General features: G+C 44.5%; 1 protein-coding gene across 4 annotated transcripts in view; it reads right to left on the bottom strand.

Annotated features, from left to right (window-relative positions):
- Positions 1 to 19,389, bottom strand: part of tln1 (talin 1) — a 287,368-nt gene that overhangs the window by 35,878 nt on the left and 232,101 nt on the right. For all 4 annotated transcript variants that reach the window (XM_038790731.1, XM_038790732.1, XM_038790733.1 and 1 more), the window contains 9 exons: positions 18,388 to 18,569; positions 15,384 to 15,516; positions 14,368 to 14,469; positions 13,234 to 13,404; positions 11,287 to 11,436; positions 10,932 to 11,033; positions 10,728 to 10,847; positions 1,350 to 1,496; positions 90 to 256 (listed from right to left, as the gene is read on the bottom strand). In XM_038790731.1, coding sequence (XP_038646659.1) covers positions 90 to 256; positions 1,350 to 1,496; positions 10,728 to 10,847; positions 10,932 to 11,033; positions 11,287 to 11,436; positions 13,234 to 13,404; positions 14,368 to 14,469; positions 15,384 to 15,516; positions 18,388 to 18,569 — 1,274 coding nt within the window. The remainder of the gene's footprint in view (positions 1 to 89; positions 257 to 1,349; positions 1,497 to 10,727; positions 10,848 to 10,931; positions 11,034 to 11,286; positions 11,437 to 13,233; positions 13,405 to 14,367; positions 14,470 to 15,383; positions 15,517 to 18,387; positions 18,570 to 19,389) is intronic.

Below are 19,389 nucleotides of genomic sequence, written 5' to 3'. Positions count from 1 at the left end.
AAGTTACTCAAAGTAGTGTGTTCTAACTTCTAGAGTACAGAGCATGGATATTAAATATAAGGTGCTAAAACTATCACCCACGAGTTTACCTGTGGTCAGCAAAGGTCTCTTCATTTTCTCGGTTTAGTGTACCTGCTGTAGCAAACATGATTGTTGTGTCCAAATCAGCAATGATACCAGATACAGTACTGGCAGCTGTAATGCAAGCCTGGGTTCCACGGTTTCCTGCCTGTAAGGCTGCCAACACATGGGAAATCTGGAAAGTATGTTATAAATGTCAAACAGTATCATTTGCAACTTGGATACAATAACATCACTTCCTTGTCCGCTCCGTTGGATTTTCTCGTGTCGGCAAAAGCCTTTTACAGTCCTGCTGGCCATATCAATTCCACTTGCTAATCAAGGTCACACTTTGGGATTCTTTACTCATTGTCTTTGGAAAAGATTTGGATCCCAATTGTTTTTAAAGTATATATTGTGAACTAGAGTGGCTCTTGGCTAAGAGGTGTTAAATTTTAAGGCTAGCCCCCTATTTAAAACACATGATGGCCAGTTCCCTTATAAAAATTTGAAGCAATGACCATTTCATAATCAACGTATGGCCATTCAGGAAAACATCTTGTGACTTGATGCTGAACTCTTTTGATTTTTAAAAAAATTATAAATTTAGAGTACCCAATTATTTTTTCCAATTAAGGGGCAATTTAGTGTGGCCAATCCATCTAACCTGCACATTTTTGGGTTGTGGGAGTGAAACCCACACAAACACGGGGAGCATGTGCAAACTCCACACGGATAGTGACCCAGAGCCGGGATCGAACCTGGGACCTTGGTGCCGTGAGGCAGCAGTGCTAACCCACTGTGCTGCTCCCCCTTTTGATTTTTAATGGTCTTTGAAAAATAATTTGAAAAAATCAGGACATCAAATGGCAGTTCAGCATCAGCAGGCTTCAAGATGACAGCCTGTCTGTCGAGGAGAGGCCATTTGAAAGTAGGCTCAGCGTATCCATGTTATTTATGTCTGATAAAAATGATTCCAATTCTACAAAGCATCATGCTCCGTATTCTGCAGGTTTTGGCTCCTCTGCAATAAAGCAGCCTGGAAATCAAATCCAATTGAACATCACCGTGCCGAATGCTAACTTGATCAACCTTTGAAGACGGGGATCAAGGTTTAGCACGACAAGGAGCACTGAACATTAGAGGTCACTCAGATGCACGTTTAACTGGACTATGTGCAAGTTAGTCAGAAAGCAACAATTCTGTGTTGCAAAAAAACCCATAAAATCACTGTAACTGAATGCAGATGAAGTTCCATTTCTAAAATGTTCTCCATGATAATTCATTACCTTCTCAGAGACTTTGCGGGCAGATTCAATGAGTTCCCTTTTAGTATAAGCATCGGTGGGACTGCACTGGAGGGAACCAGCTTTGAGCACCAATGAGGCACAATTGTGACCCAATTCCTGCACACGATTCTTGATATGGTTTCCAATCTAGAAATGGGTTTAAAAACAGATCCCAAGAAAGGATTGTAAGGGAATACTGCATAATCCGATCAATTGATTTATTTTCATTAATCACAATGCAACAATGTCTATTGCCCACAAAACTTGAGAAAATAAATTTTCAAACATTAATCAGACCAAGAAAAAGAAACATTTTAGTGCTCCCCCCTGTTGAAATTTTGAAACACGAAAACATGTTGAAATTGAAGTCTTTTGGTTACCAGGCCTAAAACCGTAGCAGCACCGGGGTGAATTTTAATTGCAGATGCTTATGGGTTTGAGATCGAGAAGCTGGGCTGAATCTGCCAATATTTTGTTTACATGGAGGTTGTGGGCTTCACTGACTAGGCCAGCATTTGTTGCCCATCCATCATTGCCTTTGAGAAAGTGGTGATGCACTACCTTCTTGAATCGCTGCAGTTCATGTGATGTAGGTACACCCACAGTGCTGTCAGGGAGGGAGTTCCAGGATTTTGACTCAACAACAGTGAAGGGGGGAGAAGAGGTTTCAGATGGTGGCGTTCCCATGCATCTGCTTCCCTCGTCATTCAAGGTGATACAGATCATGGGATTGTAAGGCGCTGTTGAAGGAGCCTTGATGAATTACTGCAGTACACCTTGTAGATGGTACACACTGCTGTCACTGTGCGTCCGTGGTGGATGGGGTGCCAATCTAGTAGGTTGCTTGGTCCAGGATTTCCTCCCTGAACTGCAGCGAGGGGCTGGTTCTCAATTTCAATTATAATCACTCTTGGAACAGGACTCTTGGAATATTTAATCATGGTTGCTTTCTCGAGCTCAATGAAACCAAGGCAAAAATACAGCAGGAATGAAGAGGCTGAAGATGTGACAGTAAGTACTGAAACCACCCCCCCACCCCAGCTGGCTTTCTTACCTGGTAGCGTGAAATACCTTACTCTCAGAATTTGTGGAGAGGGGTTAAATTCAGCAGTTCAGAGGCTTGTACTACTGATGTCCACTTTGAAGCGCTGGTCTGTCTGATTAGCATTGCTGACATATCTATTCTTTTACTTTGAACCTCAGATGAGAACAAGATGACCATCACCAGCAACAGCAGCAGGTACAGAAACAGCATTTCCAGATGAGTGAAGCGAGTAGCATTCATTATATCCAAGACCATTTGCAAGAGTCTGCATGCACTTGTTCAAACGCTGCAGTTGATACTCCAAGCAAGTGACCACACTTTCCCTGGATGAACATGCTATCTCAAATGTCTGTGACATTATGCCACCCATGACTGAGATGGATTTGTCCAATTTTTTTATTCTTTCATGGGATGTGGGTGTCGCTGACTAGGCCAACAATTATTTCCCACCCTCAACTGCCCATGAGGTGGTGGTGGTAAGCCGCTTTCTTGAACCTCTGGAATCCATGTTGTGTAGGTACACCCACAGTGTGGTTCGGAAGAGAGTTCCAGGCTTTTGACCCAGCAATAGTGAAGGGATGGCAATATTGTTCCAAGTCAGGATGACATGTAGCTTGGAGCTTGGCTCTCTGTACACAAGAGGGCAGCATGCCTGGAAAGCCTGCCAGCACATGGATGGCATCGTCTACAGACAATCACTTTGTAGACAACCCCATGGGTCAGCATCTGCATCCAGCTGAGCAGAGACTGGAGAGTCCTGAGATCGCAGACACAGATTCTTCATTGTCATCCTCGTATCCATCATCATCTTGTGCTCACTTGTGATGTGAGTCACATAAAACCCAGCTATTTTCCTTACCGGTCCCATTGAAGTGAAAGTATCTGAGCTTGTGCATGACCTGCATGAGCCCTGTGATGGTGCATCCTCAAAAGGAGTCACCTCCTCTGAGGAGTCATCATTGACCTTCGGCATCACCTCCTGCAGGAGGCTCGAAGAACCTGTGGCAGATTAGAAACATGAATTAGCACTGTCAAAGGTCTGAATTTTTTATTCCCTGGCCCACCGGCCACAGCCATTCTTCAAAGTACAGGAAAATGAAAAGATTTCGCAAGGAGTTGCTCTCCAATCACAGGCCATTTCTCTCCTATGTTTGGTGCTGCCTATCAGCTGCACTTGTGGGAGAGAAACAGTCTCGCATTGGAGGAGCCACGAACAATGTGCCTCATTCAGCTCGAGGTGGAAGAGGCGCTTTTGGGACGTGGGGAGGGAGAGACTGGCTGCCATTGGAGTGGAGGAAAGAAGAGACCACCACCAGTTTGGTGGTGATGGTGGAGCGGGAGAGACTGGTGAATCAAGATGGTGCAGCGGTCGCAGCAACAGCTGGCCTTGGGATAGCTGGAGTTTTACACAAGCTGGGGAGAAAGTGATCCTTCCCAAACCTCTCCTCACCATTTTAATCTCCAAGCCACCCGAGTCGGTGCAGTGAATGTATTTCTGCATGAGAAAGAGCAGGCAAGAGAGAGCATGCGAGTCAGAGACATACCCTCAGTCACTCACACTCCAAAGTTCAACTTTATTGATCAATGTTTGAAAATGAACTATTTGGGGAGGGGGGTCACGTGATGTGCGCGTGGGAGTGGAACCTTTTCGCAAACTCTGGTCTTTTAATCCTTTATCGTATCCTAGTGCACATTTCATAATTGTCTTTTGGGGGGGGGGGGGGGAATATGTTTTGCACGGTGTCCCTGGATGATCCTGTTTGGAGTTTTGTGATGAGGAGCAGTGTTAAATCGTTGAGAATCCTTGTTTGACCGTGGCAGCCAGAGTTGGTTGGGGTGGAGCCCAGCTTGAAGTGGCGCTGTTGTTGGTGAGCAGGCCTTTTCCCGGGGGTGCTGTGCGCATCGGGATGACGGCCGCCATTGTGAATGCAGTTCTATATGAGGATCTCGTTTCCGTAGAGCAGTTCTATGGAGTTCACTTTGAGGAACTGCAAGGTATCCTTGGGAGAATGAGGCACAGGAGAGAATCCTTGTATTCGATAAAGCACTTTCCCTGGCAGGGGCCCGCCTTCGATTCATTGGGATCTTGCTGCATGATGTGTCATCTATTCTGACGGGTTCCGAGGTAGAGGCCGGAAGCGGATTGTCCATAAGCCCCATCCCTGGTGAAAAGTGGGAGGAGAGTTCCCGATTGAGTTTATAACTAGCTGCCATGCTTTACTTATCTTGATCAGCAGGTTAGGCGTATCTGGTTCGATGGAACACAGAGTATTCAGTCTTCGAGGCCTGGGGTCGGTTGGGCCCCCTGAATACTGGCCCAATATTATCCTGTTCTCAATGCGCGTCAGGAGGGATTGGAGGTGGCCAATCGAGTCAAGCCACAACCTCTGGGCAGGACCTAGGCTGTGCATTGCTTGGACGTCGGCATGGTGGAGGTGAAGGTGCTTCGTTCGTTGATATCCCCGAAAGATCCTGAGGAGTGTCATGGCTACGGCCTTTTCGAACAACATAGATTGTGTTATTATCCTGTAGTTCTTCAATAATCCAGGACAACACTTTGTGATTATGCTGTCAATTATTTGCTGTTGTCCTTTCTCCTGCAAGGGCGTGCGAGATGTGAGCACGAGGGCAAGAGACGCCGGTTATCCTATTTTAGCAAATTGAGTTGATGTTAAAAGTGGCCTGTTCACAGTTTTACTCTTTTTAAATTATGTGTTGTAATGCTTGTGGTTTATGGGAAGGGAGAGCTATATCTTGTTTATAGTGAAGATGCGTGGATCAACAACAGGGTCTTGGGTGGTTGATTGGTGTGGAGTTGAGTGGTAGGGTTAGTGAAGTCCTCACTGAGGTGGAGGATAGCCCCCCGCCCCCCTAGTTAGAGATAACCGTATTGAGTCTTTATTTTTCTTTTTGCTATTTTGAATTTAAAAATCCATGCTCATCTCCTTTGATGGCTTGGGCAGATTATCTATCCTGGGGGGGGGGGGGGGGGGAAACTGGGTTCCTTCTGACCTTTCTTGAAGTTGGGGCATTTCTTTTTTTTTGGGGGCGGTTGGGGTTTGTTTAGGGCAATTAGAACAGGAGCAATTGAGTGGTGGCGCCCGCCAAAGTGGGTTTAGTTAAACCTTGACTGATTTGTCGAAGAGAAATTGTTTGCCATGTCTCTACATTGTTGGAGCCCTTCCCACGTGTGGGGGCAGGTTTGATGGGGGAAGTTAGGCGCCCTCTTCCAAGTGACCTTATATGGTGGTTTCTTGAATGTCCTCCTTGTTGTGGTTGGATTTTCTATGTCGAAGCAGTGTTTATGTCCCTGTTGACGCAGCGCTGTTGTATCCCTTCATATCCTTCTTGTGATGGCAATCCTGGGCGGTTGTTAATATTCCCAAGTCCGCTCAGGCATTCTTCCCTCAGGGTTTGTTTCTTCTCTTCCTCTGGGTGAGGAGTGTACTGTTATAATTCTTGGTCTAGTCTGGTGGTCTATGGGGGGGGGGGGGTTGTGTGTGTTTGGAGAGAGATAAAAAGGAGGATTCGGCCACTTTTTTGGGGGGGGGGGGTTGGAGAGAGACAGAAAGGAGGATTCGGCCCTTCAGGGGGGTTTGGAGAGAGATAGAAAGGAGGATTCGGCCCCTAGGGGCGGGGGGGGGGGGGGGGGGGGGGTGTTGGAGAGAGATAGAAAGGACAATTCGGCCCCTCGGGGGGGTTTGGAGAGAGATAGAAAGGAGGATTCGGCCCCTAGGGGCGGGCGGGGGGGTTGGAGAGAGATAGAAAGGAGGATTCGGCCCCTCGGGGGGTTTGGAGAGAGATAGAAAGGAGGATTCGGCCCCTCGGGGGGGTTTGGAGAGAGATAGAAAGGAGGATTCGGCCCCTAGGGGCGGGGGGGGTTGGAGAGAGATAGAAAGGAGGATTCGGCCCCTCGGGGGGTTTGGAGAGAGATAGAAAGGAGGATTCGGCCCCTCGGGGGGGTTTGGAGAGAGATAGAAAGGAGGATTCGGTCCCTAGGGGCGGGCGGGGGGGTTGGAGAGAGATAGAAAGGAGGATTCGGCCCCTCGGGGGGGTTTGGAGAGAGATAGAAAGGAGGATTCGGTCCCTAGGGGCGGGCGGGGGGGTTGGAGAGAGATAGAAAGGACGATTCAGCCCCTCGGGGGGGTTTGGAGAGAGATAGAAAGGAGGATTCGGGCCACTCTGTCAGGCCGCCAAATTCTTCTTCTCTTGGCTGAGGCTGGTGCAATCTTTGTTCTGTAAGTGAAAACGGGGATGATGCACTGCCTTGGGTGTGGTTGATGATATGCAGGATCTGCTAGAGTGTAGGTTTTGTGGTGTCCTGGAGATCCCGAGGTTACTGATCCCAGTGTGTCAGAATGTGCTGGGCTAGGCCAGGTCGGGCGCTGTGGTATCCTGTGCTTCCTGGAGCTTGAGATGTCCCTGTTCCAAGGTGCTTATTAAGACATCCTGAGAGATTGGGTTTTAGTTCTTCGATGATGGGGTTGAGCCGCTTCCTACACTTGGGTTGATAGCCTGCTTTTTTAAAAATAAATTTAGATTACCCAATTATTTTTTCCAATTAAGTGGCAATTTAGTGTGGCCAATCCACCTACTCTGCACATTTTTTGGGTTGTGGGGGCGAAACCCACGCAGACACGGGGAGAATGTGCAAACTCCACACGGACAGTGACCCAGAGCCGGGATCGAACCTGGGACCTCAGCGCCGTGAGGCAGTTGTGCTAACCACTAGGCCACCGTGCTGCCCGGGTTGATAGCCTGCTTGCCCCCCCCCCCCCCCCCCCCCCCCCCCCTCCCCTCCTTTCCTGTTTGTCACCCCCCTCCGAAAGGTCAGGACACTTTCTTGTCTGAACGAACAGCTTCTTTTCTTCTTTAATGGGTGATGGCTGTGCATCAGGGGAATATGGACCCACGGCGGGATCCTGATCCTGTGATCCACTTCTGGTAATTCTAGTCCTTTTTGTTTTTCTTGGGAGGTGTTGACAGCATTGATCATAATCCAAACATGTTGCTTGCTGCTGGCCTTCTCTATAAATGTGCGGAATGAAGATGGTTCTGTCCTGGGCCTGAGACTGGGGGTATGTTGCATTGTGTGATGTAGATGTAACACTCTTTTAGGACTGGGGTTCTCGTGTATTTTTGCTGTATGCTTCTTTATTTTTTAAGGGTGGGTATAAAGAATCCTGCATGGGTGCAGATGGGTCTGATATCCGAGGAGAGGAAGTTACGGTGTGCGATTGGTGCCTCTGACGCTGCTGGAGTTGAGTGATTTATACATTGGTGCGTACCTGAACATGGCCCTAAAAGCCTATCCTGAACTCTCATGGCAATGTTGAGCAATTACCATGTGGGAAGGCATGCACCATGTTTTCACAGCCTTATCCTGTTTGCCCCTTGTTCTATAGTTGAGCTTATATAGAAATGTCTAATGATTGTATTGAGCTTGTTATACTGCTGTTCCACTGTGTATTCACGCATGCTGAGTTTTTTTTAATTTGCTTGCTGTTCTGTATCATTCCTTGTGGTTTTGTTAAGTTGTTTATCAAAGTGTAAAACCTCAATAACCATTTTGATTTAAATGGTCAATCTATTGGTTTGAATTTTTTTGCTTGCTCAGTACGATTGTTCCTTCTCTCCATACCTCAACCATTTTTTTTTGAAATTCACATTTAGTGTTGTAGCAAACCTCATCTTTCTGAAATTTGCCCACCAGCGCCTTGAGCAAGAAAGAAATTGCAATGTGGCCCCTCACACAAAAAGGTTGGACAAGTTTGTTTTGTGATCATTTTGCACACACTTCGCTTGCTGCTGACATCTCATCAACACAAGCGAGTGCTTGTCATGTTGGTGCTGAATATTTAATTCTGTCACCAGGTAGCCGGGATCCCCCCATCTTCCCAACTCCGACTGCTAAGCATGGTGAGACTCCACGTGTGCCTGGCAACTTCTCCTCTGCAGTTGTCAGTCGCAGCGTGGCTGGAGAGCCCCCGGCAGCACTCTGCCACTCTATGTTCAGTGCTTTCTTCTCCTGCAAAGAGGACAAAAGAGATCAATGAGTGAGTGTGATGGCATGTGTTGAACAGATATATGAAAAGCATTTAAGGGTAGTTATGAGGGATTGACGTGACATTGATGGACAGATGCACAAGGATCAGGGATACGGCACAGACACAGAGGGATGGATACACCTGCAAGTTAAGTTGACATGAGGATGATGATGACATGGAGTAGACTTGGGAAGATGATGTGGCGTGATACACACATCAGGATTTAGTGGAATGTGCCACTGTACTCACCTTTCCTGCCCATCCTAAGCCATTGAAATGCTTCCAGCATTGCGAATCCACCAGCATGGCACCATACTCTTGCTGACATCATGAGAAACCTCCTTCCAGACTTCCTTGATTTCAGTAGCAGGTTTGGTTTCTCCTGCTATAGGAACAGTAGCTCCCTGTGGGGCCCTTGTAGCTTCTGGCACGACATCAGGGAGGCATCACCAAAATGTGGCTCAGCCAATGAACATGCATATTTTATCAACTCATGTCCTGCTCCCAATTCCACTTCATTTTTGGTGCGCCCCTTTGCAATCTGGAAACTATATGGCAATGCAGTGGCTGGCTAAAAACTCAGACGCTTAGCTGCACCTACTCCAGAGTTTCCCACGCACCTACTCAAATCCCCCGCACAACCCTCCCCCAAACATGCACCCACACTTTGACAGCTTAAAATCCAGCCCATTGTTTTTCTTAAATATAAATTTAGAGTACCCAATTCATTTTTTTTTCCAATTAAGGGGCAATTTAGCATGGCCAATCCACCTACCTTGCACATCTTTAGCTTGTGGGGGCGAAACCCACGCAAACACGGGGAGAATGTGCAAACTCCACACGGACAGAGACCCAGAGCCGGGATCGAACCTGGGACCTCGGCGTCGTGAGGCATCAGGGCTAACCCACTGCGCCACCGTGCTGCCCAAAACCAGCCCATTGTTATCAAACAAATGACCAAACCATTTCAAAATTGCCTGCATGGCTCAGTCCTCATGAGCCAAGTTGCATTATCTGGAAGGTGGAAAATAGCCAAGCTAAAACAAACATGACAATAGCCAACAATAACGTTGCAACCTTTCCATAATATTAATTACGACTCACATCTCATAAACAATCACTTCTATTACGATAGAAAAAAAAATGGATTTTGAACAGGCCTCCAGGCATTTAAAACAATACCAGCTTGCTGTGAACATGAACATTACCATCAAATATTATGCAAATTATCTTATGGACTCAATGTTCAAAAAACGATCTGTACACTAACAAAAAATGTCAACAATCCAGGCCATTTACATCTTAAATCAGGAAAACGTACAGTGTTGTGCTATTATTATTCCCAAAGAGCTAACAACTGATAGTTTTACAGGGTTCCATGCTAACTGCTACATTTCAGTCAGATGCCATGTAACACAGCCACATGGACAAATGTTAAGAAATATACTTTTTTTTTTTTAAATTTAGATTACCCAATTATTTTTTCCAATTAAGGGGCAATTTAGCGTGGCCAATCCACCTACTCTGCACATTTTTGGGTTGTGGGGGCGAAACCCACGCAGACACGGGGAGAATGTGCAAACTCCACACGGACAGTGACCCAGAGTCGGGATCGAACCTGGGACCTCAGCGCCGTGAGGCGGTTGTGCTAACCACTAGGCCACCGTGCTGCCCTAAGAAATATACTTGATGAAAATTGGAAAATGCCAATAAATACATTAAAAAAAAAAAGAAATATACTTGACGAAGCTCCAAGATTTTGAACTATAGGTGTGATTATTTTGAACTTACTTTTGTTAGAAGATACAACTCAGTTGTCAGCCCACGGAACCAAGTTGCTGGCTTGTACTGTATCTGAGAATCTGCCTGAAATATTCAATGCGGTGCAGAGCATGGCTGACATAACTACACAAAGAACTAAGTGGGCTTTAGTGGTGTGGAGGGAGTGTTGTCTGCTGGGACTATTTTGATTGCCATTGGAAGTTGGGGAGGAATTCCCGAGTTTAGTTTCTTAAATTGATCTAATTTTATTCTCTTCTTTGGCCTCTCCCATGAGATTGCATAACTGGTTGGGGGTGCAGAGAGGAGAGGGAGAACGGAATGGGATCATGCTGTGCATAAGTTGCGCCATGAAGGTATGGACCAGGCCTGATGGACCAGTTAGGTCTTTGCCCATCTTCCATTTCTGTATCCTTGTTTGTCAGTTTGCAATTGTACTAGAAATAGAATTGATGATTGAACCAAGTATACGTTATGTTTCAACTGGTAACATTTCACCACAGTTACCTCGTCATTTTCAGCGGTTATGGCCGCAGGTTTGGCTTCCTGTGCCAGATGTCCATAGTCACTGGTAAGTTGATTGGCCAAAGTCCCCAGCTCATCTGGATTGGTGGTTGATTTAGTAACCTATGAATAGAATCTAAAATTAGAAACAGCAATTCAAGTTCAGACCGAGCATGTTGAACTCAAAACTGAATGAACGGCACCCACCATTTCTTGGACTGTTACGGCAATAGCTTTGGCAGTCTTCACCATGGTGGTCTGGTAGTCAACAAATGAGCCCTCTGGTTCACCTGAAGCACTTTCATCAATCTATGTTTAAAGGAAAAATACATAAGCTCCTGTACACACCAATGAAAATAGGAAGCAGTTATGGATTGACACTCTGTAACCCTCAACACAAAACTTCACAATTACCAACACGCTTTTCAAAAGTAAAACTATTAGCGGTGGTTGACAATTTATTGGTTTTAACATTTTTCATAGATATGAAGATCCAAATTGCACTGTGTTGGAACCTTTTATCAGACACTGTGTTAACATCTCCAACATGATATGATCTCACCTTGTTGATGGCCTGGTTGATGGAGTCTACCATCCCACTCACAACACCTGCTGCACTAGCTGCCTCACCGAGTGTGCCAGACAGGTCCTCCACTGCTTCCTTCATCATCTGCACAGACTCATCCAAGGCATCCTGCGTTTGAGCTGCTTGCTAGAAGAGGAAAATATGATGCTGTATCAGCATATGAAATACACAAACTATTCCCTTTGTGGAAGTTACCATAAAGAACTGATTCTGCACCTAAATGGCCAAGCTCTGTAACTCCCTACCAGAGAAAATAGTATTTCTCTATCCACCCCATCATATTTCTTCATCATTTTAAGGATTTGATTAGATCATTCCTCAATCAATAAACTCGAGAATAGCATACCAAGTTTGTGCAAGATTGGCCGGGAGGTTCAAATCTGAATGTGGCAGTTCTGAAAAGAGCTGAAAGGTTCAGTGCAATTCACTTGAGATAATGAACCAACAATTCATTACACCCGATTACTTTCTGTACCTGTACACAAAAAGCTTTTAATGATCTGTGTCCAGGAAGCTGACTCGCATTCAAACAGCGTGTTAGATTCTGGAGGGACTATCTACTTACCATCAATTGGTGAAAGGCTAATTCTACTGAGCTATGATTTGGACTATAAACAGCTACTTGAAGGCAAATCAATGCAAATCAGTGGGGGGCTTTCAAGGAAGGGACAGAGCGAATAGGTTCTCAATGAAAAACAGCGAGGCTAACAAATTCAGAACCCTCTGGACGTGACAGAAATTAATGAAAAAAATGTGTATGATCCATATGAAGACCTCAACACTGCAGAAAACATTACCACAGCATTATACTACAGCAGTATAATAAATATAGGGTTGAAATGAAAAAGGACATTAGAAAAGGAAAGAGAAGGCATTACAAAAAAGTGTAGAGAGGCAGAGGAACCTTAAGGGTGGATATCCACAGATCCCTGAAGGTGCCTGGACAGGTAGTTAAAGTGGTGAAGATGGCGCACCAGGAACTTGCCTTTATTAGTCAAGGCAGAAAATAAAATATCTAGGAGATTACTTGGAAGTGTAGAAAGCACTAATTAGGCTACAGCTGGAGTATTGAATGCAGTTCTGGTAACTGCAGTATAAGAAAGATGTGATGGCACTAGAGAGTTAGCCGAGGAGATCTACAAGGTTGTTATGAGGAAATGCTGGATATTTCTTTGAACAAAGGAGGCCTGAGGGAGATTGAAATGAAGTGAATAAAATTGGGTCTCTCGTTGGATTGGATAGGAAGGACATGTTTCCCTGGGGTGACTGGCTCCATAAACACAGGGAATAGATTTAGGGCGGTTTGGAATGGAAATCATTCCACCCGGAGGGTGTCAAAGAAACTTTCACAGTATTTAAAAAATGTTTGGATTTGCATTTGAAGGTACTGTAAAATACAAAGCTATGTACCAAGAGCAAGAAAGTGGGATTCAGCTAGGGCAGCACATGCCGAAGTGGTTAGTACTGGGACTACGGCACGGAGGACCCTGGTTTGAATCCTGGCCCTGGGTCACTGTCCGTGTGGAGTTTGCACATTCTCCCCGTGTCTGTGTGGATTTCACCCCACAACCCAAAGATGTGCACGTCAGGTGGATTGGCCACACTAAATTGCCCCTTAATTGGAAAAAAATAATAATTGTGTATTCTAAATTTATAAAAAAAAAGAACGTGGGATTCGGCTGTACGGCTGCTTGTCGACCAGTGTGTACACAATGGGCTTAATGGCCTCTTCCTGTGCTGTAAACCTCTATGATTACACACATATTACATACTCAAATTATAAGAACTTGGACAATATGAATCACTTCTGAAGATCCCCTGCTCTTTCCTCAGACTGGTTAAGGGCTTGAAACATTATGCATTTGCAAACACAAGCCAAATATGGCTACAAGCTGCAAGGAATTCCTGAGCATCTTTGTTTACCTTTGGATTGCCGCCTGCCTCTTTAGCTGTGTACAGCATCTGAAGTGCAGACTCTGCCAGCGTCTTGGTCTGATCCAACAAATTCATCTGGTGCTGATGATTGACTGTCTTTGATGCTGCTCCTATCGAGGCCATGGTAAGTGGTTCAAAGTAACTCACCATCTGAGATACCTGCAAGTTTGTGACACAATACCCAGCCATGAGGAGAAATTCTAATTCACTTCTCAATTTACCTTTCAGCATAAACAGGCAATTTCTTCAAGTAGAACACGACATGAAGTGCTGAAAATCGGAGGCCGATTTAAATGGACGCCGGAAAACTTTGGTTTCAAACACAAATATGGAATGCTGGAATCCACATTACCGATATACATTTAAAGAATTGGAAGATATACAAACAGTACTGCAAGGACCATATTTAATCCGTATTCTACAATGGCGATACTGCTACAGAATGTTGCTGAAATTATTTATGTCTAATGAAATCAAAGCCATCCAGAAACATTGTGAGAATGCTGTGTTTTACTGCGCATTGGTTTTTAATTCACAATGACGTGAAGTCATTTTGAAGTGTATATTTCTTTGTGCAGGACTCTTAGTTTGGCTTCTGGGAGCTCAAGTCCTTGATTCAACCCCTAAATGTTTCCACAGCTAAATCCACTTTCCATATCCTGGTGGCAGACTCGCATCCACGAGCTGCCAGGTTCAAGGAGCTGGATTTAGCCAGATAAGCAAGTTAGCAGTGACTCAATTATTTTATTTGTTCTCTTTACACTTCAGTGTTCAATCTTCTCGATTTTACAGCATTACCCTCCTCTTCCCCTTGAGCTTCTCACAGGGAAGAACAGGAGAACAGTGTCAACCGTGAGACTTTGTCCCCATAGATCTGGGTTCTATGCACCTTCCGAAAACATCTGACCGTGATCAGGGGCTCCCCACATTAGCGATCGAGAAGCTGAGTTGTAATGCTCTGAATCTGTGGACTGTAATTTCTCAGTGTGTTACATATCGTGCTCCCAGATGCCATGTGTTGCATGTAATAGTTAAAGCATTAATATTGTACGCTTTACTTACAGTTAAAGAAAATGCTGCGCGTCAGAAGATGTTTTGTTGCAGAGGAAGTACCAATTTTACCTTATGTCCTAATTGTGAGGCCTCAGCCCGAGCTGCAGTTGCCACTGGGTCAATCAGGTTGTTGATCTCTTGAACAGCTCCAGCCATTTGGTCGTGTAGTGCCTAATAGAAAATTGGAATAAAAAATAAAACAGCATTTTTCCTGAACGGGTGGTAGTTCAAGATAGCATAAATTTAAAGGAAGAACCTGCAGTCAATTAAAGACTTTGAAACGTATTCACAGTTGATGCTGCAATTTGCACACAGCACGGTGATGATGACCAGATTTGATGTTTTTTTAAGCCATATCTAGACAGTTAAGGGATAAATATTGGCCAAGACACCAGGAAGAATTCTCCTGTTCTCCTTTGAAACAGTGGCATGGGATCTTTGCTGGCCACTTGAGCGGGTGGACAGGGTGCCGTGGGTTTAACTTTTCAGCTGAAAGATGGCACCTCTGACAAAGCAGCACAATCCCAGTAGTGTAACTGCGAGCGCTCATCTAGATTTTGTACTCCAGACCCTGGCGTGGGACCTGAACCCACAATCTACTGACAAAAGAAGAGAGTACAGTACTACCACTAATCCACAGCTGGCATCATTTACAGAATATGAATTGTCACTAGAGAAATTGCATGTCCACTTTTATACTTCCGTGCTCTGGCAAGTCTCTGAACAACCCCACCCCACATCTTTTGACTTGCACTACAGCCTGGTCACCAGGTCTGGACAATCCTCAGCCGCTGGCAATAACAGTACAACAAACATAGTGAGGTTGGGGGAGACAATAGATTGCAGCTCACCCAAGATTCCCTCATTCAGACAAGTGCCTGCTCTTGGGTTGCAAACTTCTCAGTAGTGAGTGTGTCAAAAGAGGTTACACACGGCTGCCTTTGAATTTTGTTACATGTTTTGCAGTAAACAAAAAAAAAAGACTTCAGCTGCTTTTCTGTCGATTTATTTTAAAACATCAGTTGAGACACAGACCGAATTGAATTACAGAAGATCACTGAGTTAGCAAGGTATTTGCTGCTCACCTCTTGGGAGATGTCTTGGCGTGGTGCCAACTGTTGACTAATTGCTGCCAAAGATGCCTGGTCCACATCCCTGATACATCGATTGAGAACCTCAATGGCTTCGTCACACTCTCTCTGTCCTGGCGCTTTATCTCTGAAGACCAGAAATTAAATATTAATGTACTGTGTGTGAACTATTTCAAAAACAACTCAGTAGCTGTAAAGTAATAAATCCAGAATCTTTACATATCCTGTATCACAATAATTTGCTCTGTATTTATTTTCCTGAAGAACATTCTTTTAGAATTGCTCACCCTGAACATGTAATTTAAAGATTTTCAGTTCACGATAACCCAAGAGTCTCGAGTGCTACACTACAGAGCACACTTCACAAAAGATCTGATGTGAAGCAAACAACTGAAATATGCAGAAACTTTATGCATCGAGCCTGAAACCACTAAATTTCACACATACAAAATAAAGTTCCTGATGGCGAATAGATTTTATTGTAACTTTTAAAGAATTTAACTCAAAGTGCCATCGCACAGTGATAAGACCATCAGGGAAAGGAACAGGAGTCGGCCATTTAGCACGTCGAGCCTGCTCCACCATTCAATATGATAAATAATCTGATTGTGGTCTGATCGCCCCTTTCCGGTCTGCCTCACCCCCTCATAACCTTCGACTTCCCTGCAGATTAGAAATCTGTCTAACTCGATGGTGGTGGTAGATATCCTGGAAATTATAGCAAAACCTCCAAGAACGTTTGATATTCACCATATTTAGTCCTTGACACTATATCTTGGAAACTGAATTGAAATTTGGGATGTGGGGAGGGGGGTGGTGCCTGGAGAGCTTATTGCAATTTACACAGATTTAAATTAAACAAACGTCAATGCTTGCATTTTGCTAACCTGGCAAGACCACAAAATGGTGTATTCCATTCCATCAGAGATTTCTAAAAGCTTTCACCTGCCCTGCAATAGTAGATTTACCCTTGAATATGGAGCTTCAATGACAAGCAGATGTTGGTGTCCCAACCCAGTGACAAATCCCGAGCTGAGCTAACTGCATGTTTAGTGATCCATAAACTAAGAACATTCCTGAACGGGCGGAGCCATGCTTTGAGTGAAACAAGGAGATGGAAATGCCCAGGTTTGCCATAACATTTGAAAAAAATGTTATCTGATTAGATGGTGAAACAATAAGTTGCATTTATGCACCCAAGGAGCTTCACAGGAGTGTTACTAAACAAATTTTGACACTGAACCACATATGGAGATATTAGGTCGGATAAAGAAAAGGTTGGTCAAGGAGGGACGCGTTAAGGCCAGCTGAAAGGAGGGGAAAAGAGGTAGGGAGGCACAGAGATGTAGGAAATAGATCTTCAGGCCCAGGCAGCTGGATGGTAGAGCTAAAAGAGAAACTCAGGGATGTGCAAGAGACCAGAACCGGGGCAGGTCAGAGACCGTGGCAGATTGTGGGGCTGGAGGGGATTCTGAGGCGCGAGGCTGTGGAACGATTTGTAACAAGAATGAGGGGTTACTGGGCTGGCCGCCAACATAGATCAGTGAGCGCAGGGGACATGGGTGAACAGGTCATAGTGCAAATTAAGACATGGGGGCAGCGGTGTTCAATCCCAAAGAGGGTGGCAAGGCAGCTGTTTCTGCACATGCTATTGGATTACACATCAAAGGTAAGTTCGGCCATCAGCTCCTGAAATGTAAGTGCAATCACAAAACACGGGTGAAAATTGCAACAGTGTCGAGGTTTGAATGGTTAGTCTTTGCTCGGAATCAGATCCAATCAAAAGCAGCAAGTCAGATCGGAAGACCACATATTTACAGATGGATGCAAATGAGAGAAGTTGACAATTCATTAGTGAATACAATTAGTATTCATCAAAACACATCACTACTTCCAAATTCAAGCAACTTGGAGAATAGCTTCCACCTTCCTTCAGAATTTACTGACTGCTTATAAAACAAGTAACAGCAATTACAAAAATATGACATCAAAGAGGAAGAAAGAGCAAGGCTGTTGAAAGACACAAATCACAAAGACGAAGCTGAAACCAGAGGACAGACATGGTCTGCAGCTGTGCTTTTAGGTCTCTTTTTAATTTTAGGGGCGTCCCATATATGGAAAAGACAAATAATAATCTTAACCCTGGGATTTTCTTTATTGTTGATGGCTCCACTTTTCATTGAGGTTTTGGGACTCTGCAGTTACATTAAATGACACATGAACATACAGAGCAGCAGCCGGGGTAGCCTATTATGCCCCTCGATCATGCTCTACCATTGAAGATGATCATGGCTGATCTGATCGTTACCATAAATCTGCATCCTGCCCACCTCTGATAACCCAGCACCCCCTTGCTTACCAAAAGTCTATCCCCCTCTGCCTTAAAAAAAACTTAAATCAAAGGCTCTGCTTCCACAAACTTTGCAGGAAGAGAGTTCCAAACATGGGACAGCCTACTGTTAAAAAATGTAACTCGCGGCAGCCCCGGTAATATGAGGGATAGATAGGGTTAATAGAACGGTTCTTAAAAGAACTCAAACAAGTGTGCGCTTTTTACATAAACAGACTGTCCACCACCACTTTGATTTATCTTTAAAAAGCCTGGAGAAATATAGAGGCTTATTATAGTCTTGGAACACAAAATAACAAAATTTTTTTTTTACAAGAGCTCTCACAACTCCTTTAAAGGTGGACATCGGGCAGAAGTAGATATTTAAATAGGAATGGGGTGTCAGCAGATGGAACAAAGCAAAAACAAAAAAAAAGGGAATGAACTACGGCATCATAAAACAATTTATAAGATCAAAGCTGGGGCGGCGTAGAGTCCTCCAAATCTTCGATCAACATTTCAAAGTCTTTGCTCCAGATCATTTTAAAATGCAATTATTATTGCCAACATTAAACTGGAAAGAAAACTAAATTGTTACACAGGCGAGACTTATTTTTAAATGCACTCTTCCCCCCCCACCAAACAGCTTTGCTAAATGTAAAGTAGTACCTGATTGAAGTGATGAGTTTCTTGATAGAATCAGAGACAGTTCGAGAATGTCCAGCCAAAACAGACCATTTTGGCGGGTCCTTTGGGTTCACAGAAAGGGAGCGAGCAGTCTGAATGAGGCTAGTTGAACTATCCAGCATAGTCCTCGCAGCCACAACAATGGGCTCCATGGCATTAAGACCCTGCCACATAAAAATACAAGTATAAAGCTTATTATAGTTGAGAAGAATCAATTGCGCTGCTCCGACATTATTTTAAAGATGCTTTGTTGAAAGATCAGTCAATATTTCAGTTAGATATTTGGCGCCCTCATGTGGACAAGTACTGGAAATGAGACTAACTGCCTTTGTTTTCAAATAAACCATAAGAGAGTTAAAGGTGTTTTGCTTCACCAACTCCATTTCCCAACCGCTCTTTTCTAAAATCACAAATTATTTAGACTGACATTCAAATACATGTGGATAATATTGCTTTCCTCAAGAGTACCTATCAGCATAATTCAGTGATGTCAAATTTAAGTGCTTTAAAACCAGTCACCAGAGTCCAACAGTCTCGATCAGGACATAAATGGGAGCAGTAGACTATATGGACCCACCCGACCTGTTCCAACATTCAATATGATCAAGGCTGATCTTCGGCTTCAACTCCTCTTTCCCACCTACACGCTATATCCCTTGATGCGCCCCCCCCCCCCCCCCCCCCCCATGACTGCGGGGTTTTCTCCGGTTATCTCCCACTCTAAAGATGTGCAGTTTAGGCGGATTGGCCATCCTAAATTGCCCTTAGTGTCCAAAAGAAAAAAGGCTTGGTGGAGTTACTGAGTTACAGGGGTAGGGTGGGGCTCTTTCGGAAGGTCGGACCAGACTCGATGGGCCAAATGACCTCCTTCTACACCGTAGGGAGTCTAAGTCTATGTCTAGTAAGCTATTAGCTACACTGGCAACCAATTTAAGAGCTCATAAATGGCTAGTTTTCATTTGCTACTTGTAAGAAATATAGAAT

This window comes from Scyliorhinus canicula, chromosome 3 (genome assembly GCF_902713615.1).
Source record: "Scyliorhinus canicula chromosome 3, sScyCan1.1, whole genome shotgun sequence".
NCBI classification, from domain to species: domain Eukaryota; kingdom Metazoa; phylum Chordata; class Chondrichthyes; order Carcharhiniformes; family Scyliorhinidae; genus Scyliorhinus; species Scyliorhinus canicula.
Note: the sequence above shows the minus strand (reverse complement) of the source record. Positions and strands in the feature narration are given on the sequence as shown.